Source organism: Salvelinus namaycush, chromosome 34 (genome assembly GCF_016432855.1).
Source record: "Salvelinus namaycush isolate Seneca chromosome 34, SaNama_1.0, whole genome shotgun sequence".
NCBI lineage: Eukaryota > Metazoa > Chordata > Actinopteri > Salmoniformes > Salmonidae > Salvelinus > Salvelinus namaycush.
In genome coordinates, this window is record NC_052340.1 from 2,014,381 (window position 1) to 2,039,661 (window position 25,281).

Here is a 25,281-nt window from a genome sequence, read left to right on the forward strand (position 1 = left end):
AACAATCTGACATGGCCAGAAGCTGCAGTGCAACCGAAAAGTGTGAGCGGCTGTACACCTCAACACCCACACGTTTCAGGCTGCCTGCAATGCAATTTTTCTGCCCAGATTGTCAGATCATTAAATCTTATTGATGGGGTCTCTGCAATGTTAACCACTACTCTGGCAAATACTGTCTAACATTGACAGACACAAATCAATATGACTTAAATTTGATAATCTGTGCAACTCTGTCACAAGACGCCCAGCTGTTCATGGTAAAACCACATCGCTGAATATACCTTCAACTAAAACCAAATTATGTCAAATAAATTCCGCTATAAAAGGCAATGAGATACAGAGCGATTGAGGTGCCAATGGACACTGTCTGTGTGCAAAATATTTTAGCTGAGCCAAGGATATAAACTGGGCAAGGTGTCACTGTAATGGAACTTACATTTTACGTGTGTTTTAACAATGCATCATTCCTAATGCACGAAGATGTTACAAGTGTTTCCCAAAACATCACAAAGGTGCTAAGTGCATCGTTGGTGCAGAAAGGAACATGTGGAACATGAAATAATCAATAGGATGTTACTCTTCTGGGTTAATGGGAATCTGAATGAAGGGTCTGAGAAAGTAATAGCGCTAGATCATGTCCACATCCTTGGCTGAGCTGGAATCAGAATCATACATGACCCTGAACACAAAGATTTAATTGTCTGCACAGTATGAATCAACACAACCTCATGCCGTGAATCATTTCGTTTTTTCTCAGTGCATGAACTGCAGAAATATAGGATGTAGTGTTTTTACATTTTGTCACGAGTAACTGCAAACGAGAAGAAAATAATAATGTTCAGCAAAATCATGTTCGTAGAAACTAAATTTAAGTTAATCTTTAAAAGCACTGAATTTGGAACATGGTCAGTAAAAACAGTATAGTTCTTGTATGCAAGAAGTTGGCAGATTTTTATTATTTAAAAAAAGCACAAGAATAACCATTTAATAATTGCAATAAAAGTGCTCATTCCTTTTGGAAATTCTTCCTGATCTACGTGGATTGCATTCGATTCTGTTTTCACTGCAGGACCGGAGAAAGTACTTGTCAAAACTGGTCTTTTGCTTGTCTACTTGTTGCTGTTCCCTGTCAAACTGTCTTTGAAGATTCAACGCTAGCTCTCTATCCTCACTCTCTTGCTGTACCTGTTGAATGTACAGGTCAGCCTGTGCACAATCTATATTGAAACCATATTGGCTCTGGGATCTTGGCCTCTTGAGTCCAGACTCTGTCTCTTCCAGGTGTTTGGTCTTCTGCCTCCTCTTCTTACCCCTCGAGGTAGGTTTGTTCTGGGCACAGTTTCTATTGTCCAAATATTTTCTCTGATCCTGTGAGTCCTTTGATTTAAGATTGCAACCCCTAACACTGTCATTTATATTGTGTGGGACTAAGGTTGGATTTTGATTAATTGAAGTTGGTCCACAATGTGATACAGGTATCACCACAGACTCCGAAGAAACCCCACACTCTGTTACAGTCTCCTCACTGTTTAAAGGTACAAACGGAGTATGAAACTTTGTGAATTGTTTTTGATGGAGGGCTGTCTCTCCAACGGTCTGGTAAAATATCAGTCTTTGTGTATTATGTATACAAGTTATTTCATTCTCTTGCCCAGAGGAATCAGTCTTGGCACACCTACCCAAGTGTTCTTCTCCCTTATTTGCTGCTAGAGCGCAGCTGCAGGGCTTGCCGTCCTTCTCTACAGGGCTTGGTTTGAAAACAAGGTCCACGTTTATGGGGCTGGTCAAGGTGCCCTTTGAGGTCACTTTGACAGACTGACGGTCCACCTCTATCTGCTTCCATTTCTGGAGGATAGTAGGGCTGGCTTCATAGCTGGTGGGCCTCTCCAGCCTGCGGAATAAGTTCCGTGGGGTGGACTTCACAATTGTGGGTTCCATCACTCGCCCGTCGGGTAGTCGCTTTGGTGGGGTGCACGGCGAGCACACTATTGGCTTGAAGTGATTCAGCTCCTCAGAGATACTGTCATTGCTCTCAGGGCTAACGGACCTCTCCTGTTTCGACTGGGGGACCATAAAAGGTGTTGATGAAGCCATGATGACGCCACGCCAGCTATGCCTCTTGTCTTGGACAATTATGGGTGCCGAAAGAGATCGGCTGTTCTCAGAGGACAGAAGGATTCCTGCATTGTAGCTGAGAGCAATACTTGCCTGTACAGAGACAACAAACCAACAAAAAAAGGAAGAGCAATGTTTTAAAGGTCATGAAGTCAAAATCATACTTTTCATGAAATTGGATGATTTTGGTGAAACCAGATCAATGTATGATGACCAAAGCACAAAAAAATTACTGTTGCTTCTACATTGATCAAGTTAGATCATAAAGTTACTGGTCCCATCCCCTGTCAAACACTTAGATTCAAGAAGGCAGGATTATTAAATGATAGGGTGACATCACCAATGTTCCCCCAAAGTTTTTGGGGCACGGAGCAAATTACAGGCCTACATTTCATAACACTTTCAAAAACATTTTAACATTATGAAGGGCTTGACATAAATGTATGATTTTTTACTTAGTCTAACACCATGAGCCAAATAGGTGAGTGTAAATTGCATTGTATTGTATGATGCAAGAAACCACTTTACAAAATAAAATGTATTATTATTACCATACAGAGAATTAGACACTGTAGGCTACCCCTCTGCCTATTGGCTTATTTGCATATTCAAGCCAGTCTCAAAATAGACATAAGCTTAATACCTGACTGGTTTTTCAAAGACAGCTTGAAATGTAGCCTACACGTTTTGTGCTCTTGTCGGAAGCAGTAACTCCCCATTCCTGACCTACACCTGGGCTAGTAACTCGCTAACTAGCAAACAATATCAATACATGTCAACATGCGCAGCTCTGATCTGAAAAGCGCATTCATTCACTTGCAGGTTATTGAAAGACCCCTCATGGGCTACCCGGGCGAATTGTACTGCATTGCACTCTGGCTATGCCTGCAACAAAATCACAGACTCAATCTTAGGAAAGTTAGATTTGGTTTGTTGCATTGAAAAGGGACTGATAATGTTGATTTGATCACAGAAAAAAACATTGATCTATATATTGCAAACTAATGGGGTGAACTCAGTGAAGTTCAATCTCTTTCCCCTCTGCGTGGCCTGGCATTTCTTCTGCCCTGCAGTCCTGTGCACACACACAGCTTAGAGGAAACATTGGACATCACCCTCACTATGAGATTCTCTTACCTAATTTAAAATAAGTACCGCCTTGTAACCAACAGCGGAGAAGGCAAGTTTGCGGAGGGGCGTGGTTTGCATACAGTGCCTTCAGAAAGTATTCTTACCCCTGGACTGAATTCAAAATGTCTTAGACTTACCTCACAGCTGTAATTTGCTAAGAGCTTTGCACACCTGGATTGTACAATATTTGCACATTCTTTTAAAATAATTCAAAATGGTTGTTGATCATTGCTAGACAGCCATTTTCAAGTCTTGCCATAGGTTTTCAAGCCTATTTAAGTAAAAATGTAACAAAGCCACTCAGGAACGTCTTGGTAAGCAACTCCAGTGTATTTGACCTTGTGTTTTAGGTTATTGTAGTAAATTATCGGAAAGCAGACAACCAGGTTTTCCTCTAAGATTTTGCCCGTGCTTAGCTCTATTCCATTTCTTTAAAAAAAAAACACGCCCTAGTCCTTGACGATGACAAGCATACCCGTAACATGATGCAGCCACCCCCATACTTGAAAATATGAAGTGATGTGTTTTTTATTTTATTTGCCCCAAACATAATCCTTTGTATTCAGGACATAATGTTAATTTCTCTGCCACATTTTTAGCACTTTTACTTTAATGCCTTATTGCAAACAGGATGCATGTTTTGGAATATTTTTTATTCAGTACAGGCTTACTTCTTTTCACTCTCATTTAGGTTAGTATTATGGAGTAACTATACAGCATGATGCTGCCACTACCATGCTTCACCATAGGGATGGTGCCAGGTCCCCCCCCAGACATGACGCTTGGCATTCAAGCCAGAGCTCAATCTTGGTTTCATCAGACCAGAGAATCTTGTTTCTCATGGTCTGAGAGTCCTTTAGGTGCCTTTTGGCAAACTCCAAGTGGGCTGTCATGTGCCTTTTACTGAGGAGTGGCTTCCGTCTGGCCACTCTACCATAAAGGCCTGATTGGTGGAGTGCTGCAGAGATGGTTGTCCTTCTGGAAGGTTCTCACATTTCCACAGAGGAACTCTGGAGCTCTGTCAGAGTGACCATTGGGTTCTTGGTCACCTCTCTGACCAAGGCCCTTCTCCCCTGATTACTCATTTTGGCCGGGCGGCAGGCTTGGAGGCCACACTGTTCTTTGGGACCTTCAATAATTCATATGTTTTGGTACACTTCCCCAGATCTGTGGCTCGACACAATCCTGTCTGGGAGCTCTACGGACAATTCTTTTGACTTCATAGCTTGGTTTTTGCTCTGACATGCACAGTCAACTGTGGGACCTTATAGAGACAGGTGTGTGCCTATCCAAATCACGTCCAATCAATAGAATTTACCACAGGTGGACTCCAAGTTGTAGATACATCTCAATTATGATCAATGGAAACAGGATGAACCTGAGCTAAATTGCGAGTCTCATAGCAAAGGGTCTGAATACTTATGTAAATAAGGTAGTTTTTTTCTTTTTCATAAATTTGCTACAATTTCTAAAAACCTATTTTTCGCTTTCTCATTATGGGGTGTTCTGTGCAGATTGATAAGGAAAAACATTAATTTAATCAATTTTAGAATAAGGCTGTAACGTAACAAAATGTGGAAAAAGTTGAGATGTCTGAATACTTCCGTTATGCACTTTAGGCCAGTGACACAAAATCTCAATTGAATCAATTTTAAATTCAGGCTGTAACACAAAATGTTGAAAAAGTTGAGTGTGAATACTTTCTGAAGGCACTGTAGCTAGATAGCTACTCTACTGGTGCCAACATTTGACTTTAGGGTGTCAGCAAATATTACAAGTTTAAACTATTCATATATAGCAAAGATACTTAGGTCTCCCCTTTCATCTGGTGTCTGGTGTTCGCTAGTTACTGGCAAGCTAGCTCTTCAGCCAGCATGGAACAAAGGGGTGGGGGGGGGGGGTCGTTCAAAACTGACGCAGTCGTCATGTCAGCACATTGGTTTGTGCTGCTACGAACCGCATCAGAAAAGACATGCCAATTTCAATGTTGTTTGCATCAAAGTTTCTTGACGTAGGAGTATCAAAGAGCTGTCAGTCAAGACAAGCTCATGAATATAAACTCCCAGCCCACTCAGCTTCTTCTCAAACTTCCTGGTAGTAAGCCATGAGAGAAATTAGCCATGATAGAAAAGAATGTCTACAATTTTGAGCTTTTCTATTACCCAAAAATATGAGTGATACAGTATTTTAGTCACTCAAAAGGCTATTTTACATGGGAACCATAATGACTGTTCGGGACCTTTTTAAGCATTTCAGAAATAAACAACTCCGACCATTTTAGGGAATAAAATCTTCCTTTAAAAGCCCAACTTTATACCTTGTCCAGTCCAGGAAGATGAGTAGACACCCTAATTTTTCGCCTTCCCTCCTCTGTATCGGTACAGCTCTGGCTTCGCTGCACCACATTCGTCTGTAGACCACTGAGGGAAAAGTGGACTAAGTAAATAACTGAATATAAGTAGAAAAAACATTCAATGTAACATCAATCGTTCAATGGCTTTGAAAATGTATGTGTGCAAAGAATCAATACTGCAGCATTAAGTAAATGTGAGCAACATGATTATTCAAGTTTACAAGGAGCCTTCAACGTAAAAAAACAAAACAAACATTGATAATAGAAGCAAGGGGATTTCAGTACTCTCTTGTGAAGTCTGCCGAGGTCTTTGTTCTTCTAACAAATGCAGACACATTTCTGGTTCTCTTCCCAACGGGTTCTTCATTCTCCGAGTCTGACAGCAACCCAAAGAACTGGAAGAAAAGGCTGTATATCTCAGCATCATGTTTACACTTATTCATCAATGTGTTGGCATACCAATAGGAGCAATCTATTCAACAAGCTATTCATATGATTGTTACAAGATAAAACTAACAGGATCTTGAAAGTGCTTGAGAGTTCCACATTCCTCTTTTCTGTTGTGGAGGACTTTCCTCCTCCCCTCTTTCTCTTCATTCATTGGTAACTGAAAAATAAAAATTCCTTCTTACTGATAGTAACTGAACCCAAGGGATCATTCACATGACCTGTGGTTGTTTAAAATCAATGTGTTGTGTGCCCATCTACAACTATGGAATTCGAGAATAGGAATAAGATGATATCAATGTATTAAAATGTTCTCTAATTTAAGTCTCAAACACATAGTTCTCTCTTTTCCCCCCCACCTTTATTTAACCAGGTAGGCTAGTTGAGAACAAGTTCTCCTTTACAATTGCGACCTGGCCAAGATAAAGCAAAGCAGTTCGACACATACAACAACAGAGTTACACATGGAGTAAAACAAACATACAGTCAATAATACAGTAGAAAAATAAGTCTATATACAATGTGTGCAAATGAGGTAAAGGCAAAAAAAGGCCACGGTGCCGAGGTAAATACAATATAGCAAGTAAAACACTGGAATGGTAGATTTGCAGTGGAAGAATGTGCAAAGTAGAAATAGAAATAACGGGGTGCAAAGGAGCAAAATAAATACAGTAGGGGAAGAGGTAGTTGTTTGGGCTAAATTATAGATGGGCTCTGTTCAGGTGCAGTAATCTGTGAGCTGCTCTGACAGATGGTGCTTAAAGCTAGGGAGGGAGATAAGTGTTTCCAGTTTCAGAGATTTTTGTAGCTCGTTCCAGTCATTGGCAGCAGAGAACTGGAAGGAGAGGCGGCCAAAGGAGAAATTGGTTTTGGGGGTGACCAGAGAGATATACCTGCTGGAGAGCGTGCTACAGGTGGGTGCTGCTATGGTGACCAGCGAGCTGAGATAAGGGGGGACTTTACCTAGCAGGGTCTTGTAGATGACCTGGAGCCAGTGGGTTTGGCGACGAGTATGAAGCGAGGGCCAGCCAACGAGAGCGTACAGGTCGCAGTGGTGGGTAGTATATGGGGCTTTGGTGACAAAACGGATGGCACTGTGATAGACTGCATCCAATTTATTGAGTAGGGTATTGGAGGCTATTTTGTAAATGACATCGCCGAAGTCAAGGATCGGTAGGATGGTCAGTTTTACGAAGGTATGTTTGGCAGCATGAGTGAAGGATGCTTTGTTGCGAAATAGGAAGCCAATTCTAGATTTAACTTTGGATTGGAGATGTTTAATGTGAGTCTGGAAGGAGAGTTAACAGTCTAACCAGACACCTAGGTATTTGTAGTTGTCCACATATTCTAAGTCAGAACCGTCCAGAGTAGTGATGCTGGACGGGCGGGCAGGTGCAGGCAGCGATCGGTTGAAGAGCATGCATTTAGTTTTACTTGTATTTAAGAGCAGTTGGAGGCCATGGAAGGAGAGTTGTATGGCCTCCTCGTCTGGAGGGTTGTTAACACAGTGTCCAAAGAAGGGCCAGAAGTATACAGAATGGTGTCGTCTGCGTAGAGATCAGAGAATCACCAGCAGCAAGAGCGACATCATTGATGTATACAGAGAAGAGAGTCGGCCCAAGAATTGAACCCTGTGGCACCCCCATAGAGACTGCCAGAGGCCCGGACAACAGGCCCTCCGATTTGACACACTGAACTCTATTAGAGAAGTAGTTGGTGAACCAGGCAAGGCAATCATTTGAGAAACCAAGGCTGTCGAGTCTGCCGATAAGGATGTGGTGATTGACAGAGTCGAAAGCCTTGGCCAGGTCAATTAATACGGCTGGACAGTATTGTTTCTTATCGATGGCGGTTAAGATATCGTTTAGGACCTTGAGCGTGGCTGAGGTGCACCCATGACCAGTTCTGAAACCAGATTGCATAGCGGAGAAGGTGCGGTGGGATTCGAAATGGTCGCTAATCTGTTGACTTGGCTTTCGAAGACTTTAGAAAGGCAGGGTAGAATAGATATAGGTCAGTAGCAGTTTGGGTCAAGAGTGCCCCCCCCCCCCCCTTTGAAGAGGGGGATGACCGCAGCGGCTTTCCAATCTTTGGGAATCTCAGACGACACGAAAGAGGTTGAACAGGCTAGTAATAGCAGTTGCAACAATTGCGGCAGATAATTGTAGAAAGAAAGGGTCCAGATTGTCTAGCCCGGCTGATTTGTAGGGGTCCAGATTTTGCAGCTCTTTCAGAACATCAGCTGACTGGATTTGGGAGAGGGAGAAATGGGAAAGGCTTGGGCGAGTTGCTGGGGGGGTGCAGTGCTGTTGACCTGGGTAGAGGTAGCCAGGTGGAAAGCATAGCCAGCCGTAGAAAAATGCTTATTGAAATTCTCAATTATAGTGGATTTATCGGTGGTGACAGAGTTTCCTATCCTCAGTGCAGTGGGCAGCTGGGAGGAGGTGTTCTTATTCTCCATGGACTTTACAGTGTCCCAAAACTTTGAGTTTGTGTTGCAGGAAGCAAATTTCTGCTTGAAAAAGCTAGCCTTTGCTTTTCTAACTGCCTGTGTATATTGGTTTCTAACTTCCCTGAAAAGTTGCATATCACGGGGGCTGTTCGATGCTAATGCAGAACGCCATAGGATGTTTTTGTGCTGGTTAAGGGCAGTCAGGTCTGGAGAGAACCAAGGGCTATGTCTGTTCCTGGTTCTAAATGTCTTGAATGGGGCATGTTTATTTAAGATGGTGAGGAATGCATAAAAATAAAAAAAAACAGGCATCCTCTACTGACGGGATGAGGTCAATATCCTTCCAGGATACCCGGGCCAGCTCGTTTAGAAAGGCCTGCTCGCTGAAGTGTTTCAGGGAGCGTTTGACAGTGATGAGTGGAGGTCGTTTGACCGCTAACCCATTACGGATGCAGGCAATGAGGCAGTGATCGCTGAGATCTTGGTAGAAAACAGCAGAGGTGTATTTAGAGGGCAAGTTGGTTAGGATGATATCTATGAGGGTGCCCGTGTTTACGGCTTTGGGGTGGTACCTGGTAGGTTCATTGATAATTTGTGTGAGATTGAGAGCATCAAGCTTAGATTGTAGGATGGCTGGGGTGTTAAGCATGTCCCAGTTTAGGTCACCTAGCAGCACGAGCTCTAAAGATAGATGGGGGGCAATCAGTTCACATATGGTGTCCAGAGCATAGTCTATAGCAGGCGGCAACAGTGAGAGACTTGTTTTTAGAGAGGTGGATTTTTAAAAGTAGAAGTTCAAATTGTTTGGGTACAGACCTGGATAGTAGGACAGAACTCTGCAGGCTATCTCTGCAGTAGATTGCAACACCGCCCCCTTTGGCCGTTCTATCTGGTCTGAAAATGTTGTAGTTAAGGATGGAGATTTCAGAGTTTTTAGTGGTCTTCCTAAGCCAGGATTCAGACACGGCTAGGACATCTGGGTTGGCAGAGTGTGCTAAATCAGTGAATAAAACAAACGTAGGGAGGAGGCTTCTAATGTTAATATGCATGAAACCAAGGCTATTACGGATACAGAAGTCATCAAAAGAGAGCGCCTGGGGAATAGGAGTGGAGCTAGGCACTGCAGGGCCTGGATTCACCTCTACATCACCAGAGGAGGAGTAGGATAAGGGTACGGCTAAAAGCTATGAGAATTGGTCGTCTAGGACGTCCGGAACAGAGAGTAAAAGGAGCAGGTTTCTGGGGGCGATAAAATAGCTTCAAGGTATAATGTACAGACAAAGGTATGGTAGGATGTGAATACAGTGGAGGTAAACCTAGGCATTGAGTGATGATGAGAGAGATATTGTCTCTAGAAACATCATTGAAACCAGGTGATGTCATCGCATGTGTGGGTGGGTTGGATAAGGTATAATGAGCAGGGCTAGAGGCTCTACAGTGAAATAAGCCAATAAACACTAACCAGAACAGCAATGGACAAGGCATATTGACATTGAGAGGCATGCTTAGCCGAGTGATCATAAGTGTCCAGTGAGTAGTGAGGTTGGTTGGGGTCACGGCGATTCAGACATCTAGCCGGGCCATGGGTAGCAAGCTGGCAGAAGATGGAGGTCTGTTTTTAGCCACCTCCTGCGTTTCCATCGGTAGATTAGTGGGGTTCCGTGTGGTAGAGGGGACCAATCCAATTGGCAAAATAGTTCTAGTGGCCCAAGAAAATTGTCGACCTATTCAGATAGCTGTCTTATCGGCTGCTAACGATTAGCGGGCCGCAGATGGGCGTTCAGGTTACGTCGCGACAGAGGGGCCAGTTGGATAACTCCCTCGGGCAGATAACGTCGGTAGTCCAGTCGTGAAGGCCCGGTGGGGCTCTGCATCGGCAGTAAAACGGGTCCGGATAGGAGATTGTAGCCGAGGAGTGGCTGATGGAACTCTTCAGCTGCCTAGCTCCGGAATAATTGATGTTTTCTCTGGAACCAATGTTAGCCAATAGTCACTCGGATAGCAGCTAGCTAGCTGCAAGATCCAGGTGTAAATGTCCAGAGCTTGCGGTAGAGATCCGGGGATATGGAGAGAAAATAGGTCTGGTATGCTCTGGTCTGAGTCGCGTTGTACAAAACTGGCGATAGCTTTTCGAGCTAAAGGATAGCTGATGACCGCCAACCGTGGTTAGCTGAATACTAACAGTGAACTGGCTAACTTTTGGCTAGTTTCTGTTGTGGATTTCAGATTTGAGGTGAAAAGTATTTTTTATTTCTTTTTTGTAATTGGTGAGGCGGGTTGCAGGAGAGTGCTTTGAAGTTGAGTTTTTAGAAAAAAAATATATAAAAAGATATGCGAAGAAAATATGTAAATATGTATATATATATATATATATATATATATATATATATATATACACACACACACACACACACACACACACACACACACACACACGGGACACGACGAGGACAAAGGACGTCTGACTACTATGCCATCTTGGATACTATATACTTTTGATGGGTTTAGGGGCATTGTACAACAACACTTCTGTAAATAGCATGTTAAAAAGAAAATGTTAACAAGAAATAAGGCCTGGGGTGTGGTATATGGCCAATATACAATGGCTAAGGGCTGTTCATAGGCATGACTCAACGTGGAGAGCTAGGACACAGTCCTCAGCCATGGTATATTGGTTACTTATCACAACCCCCCCCCCCAGATGACTTATTGCTATTATAAATGGGTTACCAACGTAATTGGAGCAGTAAAATAAATGTTGTGTCATACCCATGGTATATGGTATGATATACCACATCTTTCTGCATCCAAGGCTCAAACCACCCAGTTTATAATAATCCATATTACCTTTACTTGCTTTCCATACTCCAGTCGGATCTCTCCAGATTTGGATACCTGAGCAGGCGAGCTGAAAATCTCTGAGAAAAATAAAACATTTAAGTTATCAAAAATCACTCAAATTTTCTCAAAACAAGAGCTGGGTCAAAAAGGTTTAGGAACCATTGGATAGAACAGGTACTCACAAAATTCCGTAACATATTACATTGAAAAACACCCCAGCCCCAAGTCTGGGCAAGTCACAGCCAAAGTTTCTATGCTTAGAATAGTATATCAGAACTGACTGGTCTTGTTCTCTCTCCAGCATTGTACAATAGCCTATTGGTTCTATGGAATGACCATCCAAGGCGCGTACGGAAGAACGCATAGCCCCGAGTTGAATAGAATGTGTTACAATGTACGAGAAACCGTTCTAATTCCTAATTATATCATTGTAAAACAAAGTAACATAATCGTTAACCACTGTCAGTTGAAATGTTTGCCGCGATAAAATGTTTTTTATGCCGCGAATAAAAGCCAATATGCTTTCCTACATTGTGTTCGTGATCATAATGGCAGGTAGCCTTACAAGGACACAAATTAATAACACTGGACAAAATCCTCACGACATACACAAATGTACAGAACAGCCTAAAACGGAATTGTTGTCCAAAAAGCATACCTTCTCCACTAGTCTCACAGTCTCTCTGCTCCATTCTCCTCTTGCATCGTTGTGGATAACTCTTTCGAACAATTTCCCAAAGTTCGATGTTCACTAGGCTTTTCTCCCGGGACTGTTTACGGGCCCAGCTGGATACTCGCAGCCGGCAGAGGGGACAGCACAAACTGGTAAATTCCACAGTCCGCTTGAAACAGTGCAGACACACCGAGTGGCTACATGGCATAGTTACGGGCTCCAATAAAATCTCCGAACAAACCGGACACCTTGCCTCGTCCAGGGTTAGCAGCTGCGAATGTGTCCGAGTGTTCAGCATATCGGCGGGCCTGGCTTTGTATTTTTGCCTTAATCCACTAGTGGATCTGGCAGACCCTGTCGCCGCCATTTTCATTGGTCTCTCCCTACCAAAGATGGTGGATAAATGAAGATAAGTTACTCAGGCCGTTTACCATTGAAAACCATTGTCAGTTCCGATCTTCGTAAGGGGTGGTTCCATAGATACCAGTGTAATATCAGCTGGGTCTGGTCTACTTAGTTCATTGATCCATGCACATACCTTTAGTGCTCAAAACAAAAGAAATGTCCCACTAACGCGATCAGGAACTTGTTAAGAAATTATTACAATAAAAAGAGGTAAGCAGCACAATATGATGAGTAAAGTATTTTGCGTAACTATTTTGAACTGGAATAAATTATGCACTTACTAACAATGACCAACACAATTCCAGTCAAAATTGAAGATTGCAATAAATACTGTAGCCTACCATTACTATATCCAACCCAAATATTACCACTATCACGTATTCAAACTTTTACCAGCGCCCCTCAAAAGGGAGTAGCAAAAAAACGTGTGACCTCCGCGCATGCACGCGCGTCTGCAGATGCGAACATGCGCGCACAATTGCTTCCCAAATGTATAGCCTGTCATTACCGCCATAAACCGTGATGCATTTTCAAAACGCAAGCTAGGCTACAGAAATAAACTGCGTTTTACACCTGCATTTGGAGCTGACACTCATTCATGCTAGCAGCCAATATCAAGTAGGGATATATTATGTGACTTCTCTGGAGTCCAGAGCAAGCAAAATCATGCAGACTACTTATAGCAGAGGTTGCAGGATTGGATGTTCTTAATGCCCGCACCGTGCCTGCCTGCAGAGTGCTAGTTCAAGCTGCCAGCCTGTAAGCCCTGTTCTTTCTCACAAATAACGTAATAAATTTGCCAGAATATGTTACATCTTCATCGCATAATATTGAAGGTAGTGCGATTTTACAGCTGCTCATCTTTAGGCATATAGCCAGTAGCCACCCAAACTAGGCCTATCTGAAATATGAAAATTGTCAATCAAATCGTCAGGTAGCCTATTTTTCTGGCTATAAATGAGTAGTAGATTTCTAAATGGTATTTTATTTGGATGATAACGTAGGCCTACTTGTTTTTGCCAGGCAAAACTGGAGGAAATTAAACAAGGTGCGCGCCAATGGTGATGACTGGTCATTGGTCAACAATCAAAATGAGCTTTTTGGTTCTGAAACATAGATGAAAATGTTTTGTATACCACCACCGAAAAGGGCACTTTGGAGGCAAAGGGGAGTTTGCTCTGCACAGGTAGAGCCCTATCTGTGCCTGATTGACTGTAATTTAACCCCAAAAAATGAGGGAGTGGGGTGTCTCTCTTCCGTCTCTGTCCCTATCGCTATGTTTGAAAACAATCCCCCCCAGTCACTCAATGCATCAACGACAGCAGAGGAACACAAATTGGGTGTGCTTGATTTATTTTACCGGATTAGCGGAGTTCGTGCCTTGGAATAGCCTGCACACGCCAAGCCCCTAGGGCAGGGTTTCCCAAACTCGGCCCACAACTGCGTGGCCAAACACATCTCCAACATTATCATTAAGTTTGTTGACGACACAACAGTGGTAGGCCTGATCACCGACCACGATAAGACAGCCTACAGGGAGGTCAGAGACCTGGCAGTGTGGCGCCAGGACAACAACCTCTCCCTCAATGTGAGCAAGTCAAAGGAGCTGATCGTGGACTATAGGAAAAGGTGGCCGAACAGGCCCCCGTTAACATTGACCCGGCTGTGGTGGAGTGGGTCGAAAATGTCAAGTTCCTTGGTGTCCACATCACCAACGAGCTATCATGGTCCAAACACACCAAGACAGTCGTGAAGAGGGCACCTTAATTTGCCTGTATTGACTCTCAGATACACCAGGGTAAGCCTACACAAAACCCAACCCTTATTTTAAGTGTCTCTACTAAAATTCCCTATAGGAAAAATGTATGGTAGAAAAACGATTGGAACCATTTCCCTGTTTGACCACTAGGTTTTATAGGTATTATGACACCTCCAATGTGGGGCTCTATGGGCAGGCAATCTGACTGTAGGCTAGTGGCAATGCATTTACTGTGGGCGCCAATAGTACAAATGCCTACTGTCCTGGACTTAGAGTTGACGCACGCCTAAAGTTATATTCACTGCTATAATATAAGCTATTTGTAAAACCCAACTTGGCCATAGTCTTTTTTCACTTATTTATTTTTCAAGAGTTTCCCATATTTTCCCCAAGACACCCCGCCACGGAAATGAATTAATGTTATGATCACTGTTGATTGGAAACTGCCAGTTTGCAAGTGACTTGAAAAACAATCAGTTACATAACTCAAAACATATGGCAGACTAATCTTTGCACCTCCTTATAATACTAAAAACTGTAGTGGATGTTGTGCTCTCAACCTCAAATCAAACACAAGTCACAATGAGAGTACTTATGCCTGCAGTTCACACTGCAGGCCTTATTGCTCAAATCAGTTTTGTTTTTCAAATCCGTTTTGGTCTACTGACTGTCCAAACAGCATGTTACAAGTGACCAAATCGGATGTGTGTGGCTACGCTAGTTGTCATAGTAACGACATGGTGCAGGGTTGTAGGCTGATTGGTGGTGGTGCTTGTGCTTACTATCACTCAGAAGTTATGTAACAAGCTAAGGTGACAACAATGCCTGCAATGGACATTCCCCAATTGCTTTGAATGTTCAAAATCATAGGGTAAGAAAACTTTTAAAGCCACAAAGGATAACATGATCCAACTTTCAACACAAGTCCTTTTTGTCAAGCCATAGCAGTCAACTAACTAGTTAGCTACCACATGTTATTGTCAAACTGTCAACAGAGTAGCTAGCAAGCAACAAGGTATGCTGAATAACAGTCTAAAAACCACTTGAGGGCAAATACACTGCTCAAAAAAATAAAGGGAACACTTAAACAACACAATGTAACTCCAAGTCAATCACACTTCTGTGAAATCAAACTGTCCACTTAGGAAGCAACACTGATTGACAATAAATTTCACATGCTGTTGTGCAAATGGAATAGACAAAAGGTGGAAATTATAGGCAATTAGCAAGACACCCCCAATAAAGGAGTGGTTCTGCAGGTGGTGACCACAGACCACTTCTCAGTTCCTATGCTTCCTGGCTGATGTTTTGGTCACTTTTGAATGCTGGCGGTGCTTTCACTCTAGTGGTAGCATGAGACTGAGTCTACAACCCACACAAGTGGCTCAGGTAGTGCAGCTCATCCAGGATGGCACATCAATGCGAGCTGTGGCAAGAAGGTTTGCTGTGTCTGTCAGCGTAGTGTCCAGAGCATGGAGGCGCTACCAGAAGACAGGCCAGTACATCAGGAGACGTGGAGGAGGCCGTAGGAGGGCAACAACCCAGCAGCAGGACCGCTACCTCTGCCTTTGTGCAAGGAGGAGCACTGCCAGAGCCCTGCAAAATGACCTCCAGCAGGCCACAAATGTGCATGTGTCAGCATATGGTCTCACAAGGGGTCTGAGGATCTCATCTCGGTACCTAATGGCAGTCAGGCTACCTCTGGCGAGCACATGGAGGGCTGTGCGGCCCCACAAAGAAATGCCACCCCACACCATGACTGACCCACCGCCAAACCGGTCATGCTGGAGGATGTTGCAGGCAGCAGAACGTTCTCCACGGCGTCTCCAGACTCTGTCACGTCTGTCACATGTGCTCATGTGCTCAGTGTGAACCTGCTTTCATCTGTGAAGAGCACAGGGCGCCAGTGGCGAATTTGCCAATCTTGGTGTTCTCTGGCAAATGCCAAACGTCTTGCACGGTGTTGGGCTGTAAGCACAACCCCCACCTGTGGACGTCGGGCCCTCATACCACCCTCATGGAGTCTGTTTCTGACCGTTTGAGCAGACACATGCACATTTGTGGCCTGCTGGAGGTCATTTTGCAGGGCTCTGGCAGTGCTCCTCCTTGCACAAAGGCGGAGGTAGCGATCCTGCTGCTGGGTTGTTGCCCTCCTACGGCCTCCTCCACGTCTCCTGATGTACTGGCCTGTCTCCTGGTAGCGCCTCCATGCTCTGGACACTACGCTGACAGACACAGCAAACCTTCTTGCCACAGCTCGCATTGATGTGCCATCCTGGATGAGCTGCACTACCTGAGCCACTTGTGTGGGTTGTAGACTCAGTCTCATGCTACCACTAGAGTGAAAGCACCGCCAGCATTCAAAAGTGACCAAAACATCAGCCAGGAAGCATAGGAACTGAGAAGTGGTCTGTGGTCACCACCTGCAGAACCACTCATTTTTTGGGGGTGTCTTGCTAATTGCCTATAATTTCCACCTGTTGTCTATTCCATTTGCACAACAGCATGTGAAATTTATTGTCAATCAGTGTTGCTTCCTAAGTGGACAGTTTGATTTCACAGAAGTGTGATTGACTTGGAGTTACATTGTGTTGTTTAAGTGTTCCCTTTATTTTTTTGAGCAGTGTATATCAGATTTGACCGTTCAGACAAATCACATGGCCAGGAATCACCTAAGGTGGTTTGAAATGGGGCTTGAAATATCTGATTCCATGTGCTTTTTGGCTGTTCAGACTGCAGGAAAAAGAACAGATTCGAATCAGATATGCAAATAAATAGGAGTTGAGTCACTTCCAGCTGCCAATATGAACAAGGCTTTAGAGATCGGATTGCACTGTTGCCTCAGCTTCAGGCTTAGCTCAAGTTGTTCTCTACTCTGTACCCAACGACATCATACCCAATATTACTCAAAACTCAGCAACAATGTAATATCTTCCACAGAGTGTTTTAAAATGTCTAACCATTTAATTTCAAAACATATTGTATGTGTGATAATCATGTCAGGGAAGCTGGAATTGAAGCAAAGTTTTAGGTGCATGACAATAACATGTGAAAAAGAAGAAGAGAGCCACACACCAGGAGGTCAGATGCAACAATTTAATAACCTAATAATATCAACATTTCAACAGACAAGCTGTCTTCATCAGGGTATAATGACAAACACTGCGGGTCACCAGTTTATGTAGTGTCAAAGGACACACACAGGTGGTAATCATTGAAAAGAGAAAGACTAAAGTTACATACATGGGATGCTTTAGTGAATTTCAGAATGTCTGGAATAGAAAAGGCAGAAATAAAACAATTCAATAAGCATCCATGGCCGGGTGTGGCTTGATATCATTGGTTAATTTACAGATATAAATAGAACATATAAAAACATAAATGGAGAGCATACGATCATAGACACAATTTGGATACATAGGTCTACAAACATTTACAATGAATAGCAAAATCACAGACACAATTTGGATACATAGGCCTACAAACATTTACAATGAATAGCAAAATCACAATAATCACAAAAATGGCTTCAGATCAAAGTCTAAGTTGAGACCAAAGGGAGCAAGGGTCTTTAAATGAAAGATTTCGATGTTAAGGTAGACATGTTAAAGTTTTTTAGACACATCCGTTTAAGGGAATACTGCAGCTCCCCGAATCGTGATATTTCAACTAAACATGTAGGCTGCTCACCTGCACATACTCCGACTCCTTTTAGAAGTAAGAGTTATTTTGTACCAACAGCCAATCACAATCAAATATTGAGACATATTGCAGACTCGTTGAAAAAGATGTTGGTAATCTCCTTAAGAACAAACATGAGTACAAATCTTTCCATAATAACCGAAAGATGAATTACAATCCGATACGTCAGTCCTTACCCACCCTGCTGATAAGGGTGGGTTGGTGTGCACATGGAGGACAGTTTATGTAAATGAGTGTCATAGACAACTGCTTGACAACACCTTTTACAAGAAACTCAGAAGTGACCCCACTTCCCAATTTCAGAACACTATCTTTACTGTCCTATTTAAGTTCTGGTCAAATCACCTAAAAAAACACGACTTTTTGTCTATTCAACACCCTAAAATTGACACTTTCTATTGTTTGCCGAAATTACACAAGAATGTTACAAAACCTCCAGGGCGCCCTATTGTAGCGGGCATTGGTACAGTAACGGCCCCTTTATCGACTTTTGTTGACTTTTTTATTAGACCACTCGCAGATCAGCTCCCCTCCTTTGGTCAGGGTGGCCTTAGATAATCTCCCCATAGGTCAGAATTACCTCTGCAAATCAACTTCTTAATCAACAGGCCACCCTCCCCATAGGTCAGTATTACCTCTGCAAATCAACTTCTTAATCAACAGGCCACCCTCCCCATAGGTCAGGGTAGCCTTAGATAATCTCCCCATAGGTCAGAATTACCTCTGCAAATCAACTTCTTAATCAACAGGCCACCCTCCCCATAGGTCAGTATTACCTCTGCAAATCAACTTCTTAATCAACAGGCCACCCTCCCCATAGGTCAGGATAGCTTTAGGTAATCTCCCCATAGGTCAGAATTACCTCTGCAAAATTACTAGTATTTAGGTAATTGTCGCTCAATTACCTCCCAAAATAAAATAGATGATTATCGCTGGATCACCTCTGCAAAACAACTAGTATTCGTGTAATTGTCGCTGAATTACCTCCCAAAATAAAATAGACGATTATCGCTGAATCCCCTCTCCAAAAACAAACTATTATTAAGTAATGGTCGCTGCATTACTTCTCCAAAACACATCAAAATCATCAATCACTCAATTCCATTTATCATATATTTCCAATCTAGAATTCGACTATGTCATATTCAAAGTTTATGTATATATTTGGGTTGAGTGAGGTGCCACTTACTTGTTAGAGGGAAACCACACCAGTGAATGCCAATTAATTACAGACTTAGATTAAACAGGTGTCTGCTTACCTTGTTCAATTTGGAGCTCTGGCACCATGGTGTAGAATCTCCTCCAACCGGGGTGGACACTTACCCCTGGCACTCACCCCTGCAATGGCTCACACATCTGCTCAGACCGTTTCTTATAAGAGGCAGAGACTAGAAAAGAACCGTGGAACAGTATTAAATCCTATAATGCATATATTGCTAATATGTGGTCCAGGACCCTATAAATGTAGTGGGGGAGGGTATTATAGCCCTTCCCCTTCTATTAATACAACATAAGCATAATCAATTATTATAACACATCAATAATTTGGTGCAGCCCTTATCATGACCCCAAGGTGACCCCCATCAAGAGGATCAACAGATTAAATAATAGAGATCATACTGCTGGTGTTGTTTGACCTATGGGGAGGGTGGCCTGTTGATTAAGAGGTTGATTTGCAGAGGTAATACTGACCTATGGGGAGATTATCTAAGGCCACCCTGACCTATGGGGAGGGTGGCCTGTTGATTAAGAAGTTGATTTGCAGAGGTAATTCTGTGAAAATGACCTTAGTCACCCTGACCTATGGGAGGGGGGGCGGCTTGTTGAATCATTTTGAAGAGGTAATTCTGTGAAAATTACCTATACCACCCTGACCTATGGGGAGGATGGTTTGTTGAATAATATTTGATGTTGGAGAGGTAATTCTGAAAACTAGGTAATGAGTTGAGTTGTTTATGAATATTGTGTTGTATGTTTCACTTGTTTGTTTGTCTGTGGATTATAGCGGTTTTATTGGGTAATGGTTCAAAGGTGGAATAAAAAGTTAGGAGTAGGACAGAAGTTATTTGAATAAAAGGTTGAACATATTTGTTAGTGACACTTTCCTACCATACGACAGTATAGGAAATATACAACCCTTAGTAAACCAGTAAATTATTACAAGGCAGTTGTATTCTGTAGAAATGTGTATTTGTAAAGTTGTATTCATAGAAAATTACTTTGTGACGCTATCACCAGGGGCACTGGTGAATATAATATACTGTTACTCTACACCCTTAAGATATAATATTAGGAATTGAAGTCTATCATGCGGTTGACCCTGTGAGGCCCGTGTGTGAAATATATTTGAGTTTGGTAGAACCATTTACTATAGCCTGGATTAAGTGAGATTATAATTAGGATTACAGTATCACCCACTATTGTTTAACACACACTGAAAGGAGATAGAGAATAATTTATATAGGCCTATTCGTACATATTACACCCACTGTAGGATAACCCTATAGAAATTGGAAAACACATGACACGCAGACTATCTAAATAAAAAGCCAGAGCACCATGGCACAGTCAAACCAGAATGAGGAGATAGGAGCAATGAAGCCTGTCACGCCTGTTGAATATATGCAAAATAAGTTTCCCGTTGTGGAATTTACATCAATTTTTAAGAAATGGCATGTCTGGACAGAGATGGCAGGAGAAAACAGATATCCACTGCATGGTTCATTCAACAAGACTAGGTTGGATTTAGTCAAGGAGATAATTCAGACAAGAAAAATTGACAAAAAGAAGGGGAAGAAGAAAAGGACAGATCTTCATGAACAAGGCTATCTTGACCAAACTAAAGCTGGAGAGAACAATAGAGTGCGGGAGGAAAGAAATGAGTCAGGACAGAGGCAGAACAGGAATACTTCCCGCCGCCATATGAGACTCAACCCAGAGGACCCCAGAGGTGACTATACACAGATCTACCCACTCATACCACTGACAGAAGAAAATGGAGAAGCAACCACAATTATCCTCGAGGGGACTCTGATGAAGGAGGTGGATGACACAACAGCAGCAACAAGCGGCATGAGAACAATAGAATTGGATGAAAAAAGGAGGCACAGCTCCTGTGGAGTTTCCCTTGCCACCCCAACTCACTCCACAAAAAAAGAACAGACTGGAAGACCCTAGACATATGGACGCCTGAAGAAAAAAAAAGAAAAAAAGACTAACTACTAAAGAGGCAAAAAAAAGTACAATGTGCCACCATCCATGGTTGACCTATTCAGAGAGCAGGAAGGAAGGGAAGTCAGAAAGAGAGAAGAAGAAAGACTGGGGGAGAGAAAGAAGAGTATCTCAGACACTGGTTCAGAAACTAGAAGAAAATAAAGACTGTTGAGAACTCAAGAAAAGGAGGACTAGTCACTGCACTGAAGAAGGCCCAGCTTGCACAGATCGAGAAAGGAAGTGGTGGTTTTACTCACAATATGATGGCTGCTCAAGTTGTTTCTACAGGCTCACCACAACCACAATCTGCAGCTCCCCCACAGTCACATCCGGCACCCGTGAACCTGGTGCCTAGGGGGTATGTGCCTTTCCCTATTCAGCCTTATGGTGACACACAAACATGGACTGGAAGAGGAGGTGGGCCCGCCAGAGCCCCTCGTGACTGGAACAACACTCAATGCTGGACCTGTGGCAAGCTGGGGCATGTGAGTTTGCAGTGTGGGGGAAATGGAAGAGGAAGAGGTTACAACAGGGGCAGAAGAAACTTTGGACCTGGCAGAGGAAGAGGAAACTTTGCTAAGGCACATCATGGAGTGTACTACCCACCACGGCAACAGTATGCTCCTCAACCACAATACCACTCGCCCGGAGCTGGAAATGCTCCCCCGGGGCAACCTATGCCCTATGGACAATGAGGACAAGTTAATGACAGAGGACAGCCATGGCCAATGGGAAATCAGAACACCAACAGTTCTTATTTCCCTCAGAATCAACAATGAAGGTGCCCGACTCCCCTGCTCCAGTGTCCCCAGTACGAATTCAATGATGGAAGAGAAGAGCCAATGGTTACTCTTAATGTTAATGGACATGACCTACCATTTCTAATAGACACTGGAGCTCACTGTTCCTGTTTAGGCTAACATGGACAAGCTCAGGCTTCCCTGAGTAAATGATCAGTAACAGTAACAGGGGCATCGGGACAGCCCAGGAATGTGTACTGGATAAAGACTTGTTTGATGAACCTCTGCATGACTCTGACACGGTGCTGTTCGTTGATCTGCTTATATAGATCAAAACACAGGGAAGAAACATGTTGCTTTTTCTGAGGAAGATATTGCAGGGGAAATAAAAATTGTACAGCCCTTACCAGAACATTTATCAACGCAACAGGCAGAATTGTTAGCTCTGAAAACAGCTTGTGAATTAGGGGCATGAAAGGCACTTACTGTTTATTAAGACTCAGCATGTGCTATTGGGGATGGTTTATCATGGTGTGGGGTTTGGAGAGCAAGAGGGTTTACTAATACCACAGGCACACCTATTAAAAACAGACCTTATGTTGATTGAAACTATGCGAAAACCTAACAATTTGGCTATTGTTAAGGTTGAGGCACACACGGGTTGGAGTGATTATGCTGGTATTGGTAACAGCATAGCTGATAAGGAGGCCAAATTGGCTGCTTCCCGTTATAACACACATGCATTCTATTTTTAGTTGTTTGTGTCATCTGAAACTACTGATCTTGAGAAACAGCAGCAGGCTGATATTCTCAATCACCAAGTGTGGAGGGTGAGAGGGTGTGCTCTCTGTCCTAGGTCTGGCTTATGGCTACATCTTTTGTCTGGCATGCCCTGTTTACCATCAACCATGATCTCTACTATTTGCCGATTAGCAAATGCAGACAATGGCACCCATCTCATAGGAGATGTGGTTGCTAAAGTGGCCAAAATGATGGGTGTTGACCAGAAGTTTGTGTCCATCTATCACCCGCGGAATAACGGGATTACAGAGAGGGCTAATCAAAAGATCAAAGGGGGGCTTGCAAAAGCCCGTCATTCCACAAAAATGAGCTGGGTGGAATGCTTGCCCCTTGTCCTCATGAAAATGCGCAGCAGCCTTAACAAAGGTATTGGTTGTACACCTTACGAGATGTTAACAGGACGACCCATGAACACACCAGGTGTTTGACCTATGACTGACCAACAGATAGACATAACTGAGGCACAGTGTAATCACATTGAGTACATGAAAGAACTAACCTCTATTGTCAGGTCTCTCCACTCTGCCCACAGGAAAGCAAACAAGGTTCCCCCAGGTGAAGACCCTGATAAGCTTCCCATAAACGTTGGAGACTGGGTGAAAATCAGAGTCCACAAGCAAAAATGGAACCAACCACGATGGATGGGTCCATTCCAGGTAACCATGGTGACACCAACAGCCCTGCGAGTGGCGGAGAGGTCCGGCTGGCATCATCTCTCCCACTGCAAGCACCTCCCAGAGTGGAAGCCATGGATGAGCAACTGGAGGGAGGGAGAGCAAGGCCCCGAGAACATCTGAAGAAGAAGGTCCGAGCCAGATGGTCCGAAGAAAGTCCAAAGAAGAAGAAGGTCCGATCCAAAGGACAGTAGCAGAGGGCCCAGACCAAAAGGCCGGAAAGAAAGATGAAGAAGAAGGCTCTAGAAGAAGGCTCGAACAGAAGAAGGAGACATCATTTCACACTCACACGCAGGTTCTATAACTAGGAAATAGAGACTACACTGGGTCTGGTGGTTTGTTTTCCCCATCATCCTTTTCATTGTTCTCCTTGTGGGCGTAACCACGGGACCCCCTGGGAGATCTGAGGAAAACAACAAATGGATACAAATGGTGAGAAAAATTGGAAATCAGACGAAGAGGCCAGGAACCCAGGTTTTAGTATTTGAAAAGCCTACATCAACCACTGAGCCCACAAGAGTCAGGCTGAGCCTATGAGAAGGACGGATTTTGAATGTGGGTTTTTATACTTTATGCAGAGAGGTAATGAGAAACAACCTACTAGGCGAAGGGAGACCACAGGACTGTTCTTTGGGAGAAGAACTGAGAGGTTACCCGGGGATTATGGGACACATGTATTTTGGGGTGGTCACAAGAAGGGAGCAAACTTACCTAATGTGGTAGAAGGAAGCAGGCAGATCCCTCTATGGCCTAGAACTCGCCTCGGGAGAGGTGAGTCAGTCTTCACGTTAAGAACTACCCATTCTGTACGGTGTAATTATCCCAGCAGGCACCCGTGGATAGAATTGTTAGGAAATGGAAGCTTGAGCATCAATCCCATACTGACCTCCCTAAGCCCTAAGTCAAACCCTCCCTTGTGTCTTTGTAAGGATGGGAAGGAAGACATGGGAGATACTAGAACTTGCCGTGTATATATGGGTCAACAGAGAGAAGAGTATAGTGATAGGAGAAACTATGCTAAAGGGGATTTTAGTGTGTTAGACTTACAGCAACAGGTGACAGGTGTAAACCTCTCCAGGATAGAGGAAGGCATGGGAGCACCTTTTGGATGGATGTGGGTATGCAGTGACAAGGGGTACCTCACTTTACCTCCTGGATGGGGGGGATGTTGTTATTTGGGGAGAACAGAAATGTTTAAGAATTCCGGTCACCGACCTTTTCAATGTGACAGGTCAAACCAACTTTGGGGAACTGAAGCACGCCAAACGACTCATCCCAGACAACCAGGAAGCCTATGGTCATGTCCTACTCTCAGGTGAGATTTTTGGTATGTCAGTCATACCCTCCTGGGGTGTGGCTGTCCTGGGAAAGTGGGTAAAAAAATGTAACCTACTCTTTACAGGCCCATATGAATTTAATGATCCGAGGATTTAGCCAACTCTCATTAGATGTCGTTGGCCACCATGAGTTGGCTTTAGATGATCTTTTGGCGAAGGAAGGAGGACACTGTAACGTACTAGGTATTGTTCATCCTGACAATTGTGTTATGCTCCTCCCTGACTCCTCTGAGAATATGACTGCGATAATTGATAAGATTCCTGATCTTAGTAAAACTCTCTCAAAATCTGAAAAATCTGTCTTTGACAAAATTGGTGACTGGTTTAATGCTAAATTTGGAAATGTAATGGGGAAAGTTATGTTAACTTTGTTGTCATTGTTTACTCCTATACTAGTAGGAGGTTTGGTGATGTTGGCTGCTGTTTATATTTGTAAGAAAATCCCTGTAACTGCTCTTGAACATGCTGGAGTGATGGTGTTGGTGGAAGCTGATACAAATCGTGCTGAAGGTGAGACTGGTGCATTTCTGGTTTCTTTTAATCCCATTGTCTATCCAACTCGTGAGGTTCTTCCCAGGACTCAGGAGGAATGGGAATATAGACAGACTCACCCCACCCCACCAGCATTCCAGGAACCT

At 43.4% G+C, this 25,281-nt stretch overlaps 1 protein-coding gene across 3 annotated transcripts; it reads right to left on the bottom strand.

Moving 5' to 3' along the window:
* Positions 1-932: 932 nt before the first annotated feature.
* LOC120028867 (E3 ubiquitin-protein ligase RNF169-like) lies at positions 933-12,422 on the bottom strand. Of its 3 annotated transcripts, XM_038974119.1 has the most exons (5): positions 11,998-12,422; positions 11,346-11,416; positions 5,885-5,994; positions 5,564-5,666; positions 933-2,208 (listed from the first exon to the last, which is right to left on the bottom strand). In XM_038974119.1, exons 1-5 carry the CDS (start codon positions 12,383-12,385, stop codon positions 985-987), a joined length of 1,896 nt encoding a protein of 631 aa, XP_038830047.1. In that variant the 5' UTR covers positions 12,386-12,422; the 3' UTR covers positions 933-984. The 3 variants fall into 3 exon arrangements, with proteins under 3 accessions (XP_038830047.1, XP_038830049.1, XP_038830048.1); XM_038974121.1 differs by lacking the exons at positions 11,346-11,416; positions 11,998-12,422 and adding an exon at positions 6,117-6,477; XM_038974120.1 differs by lacking the exons at positions 5,564-5,666; positions 5,885-5,994.
* Between the last annotated feature and the right edge of the window lie 12,859 nt (positions 12,423-25,281).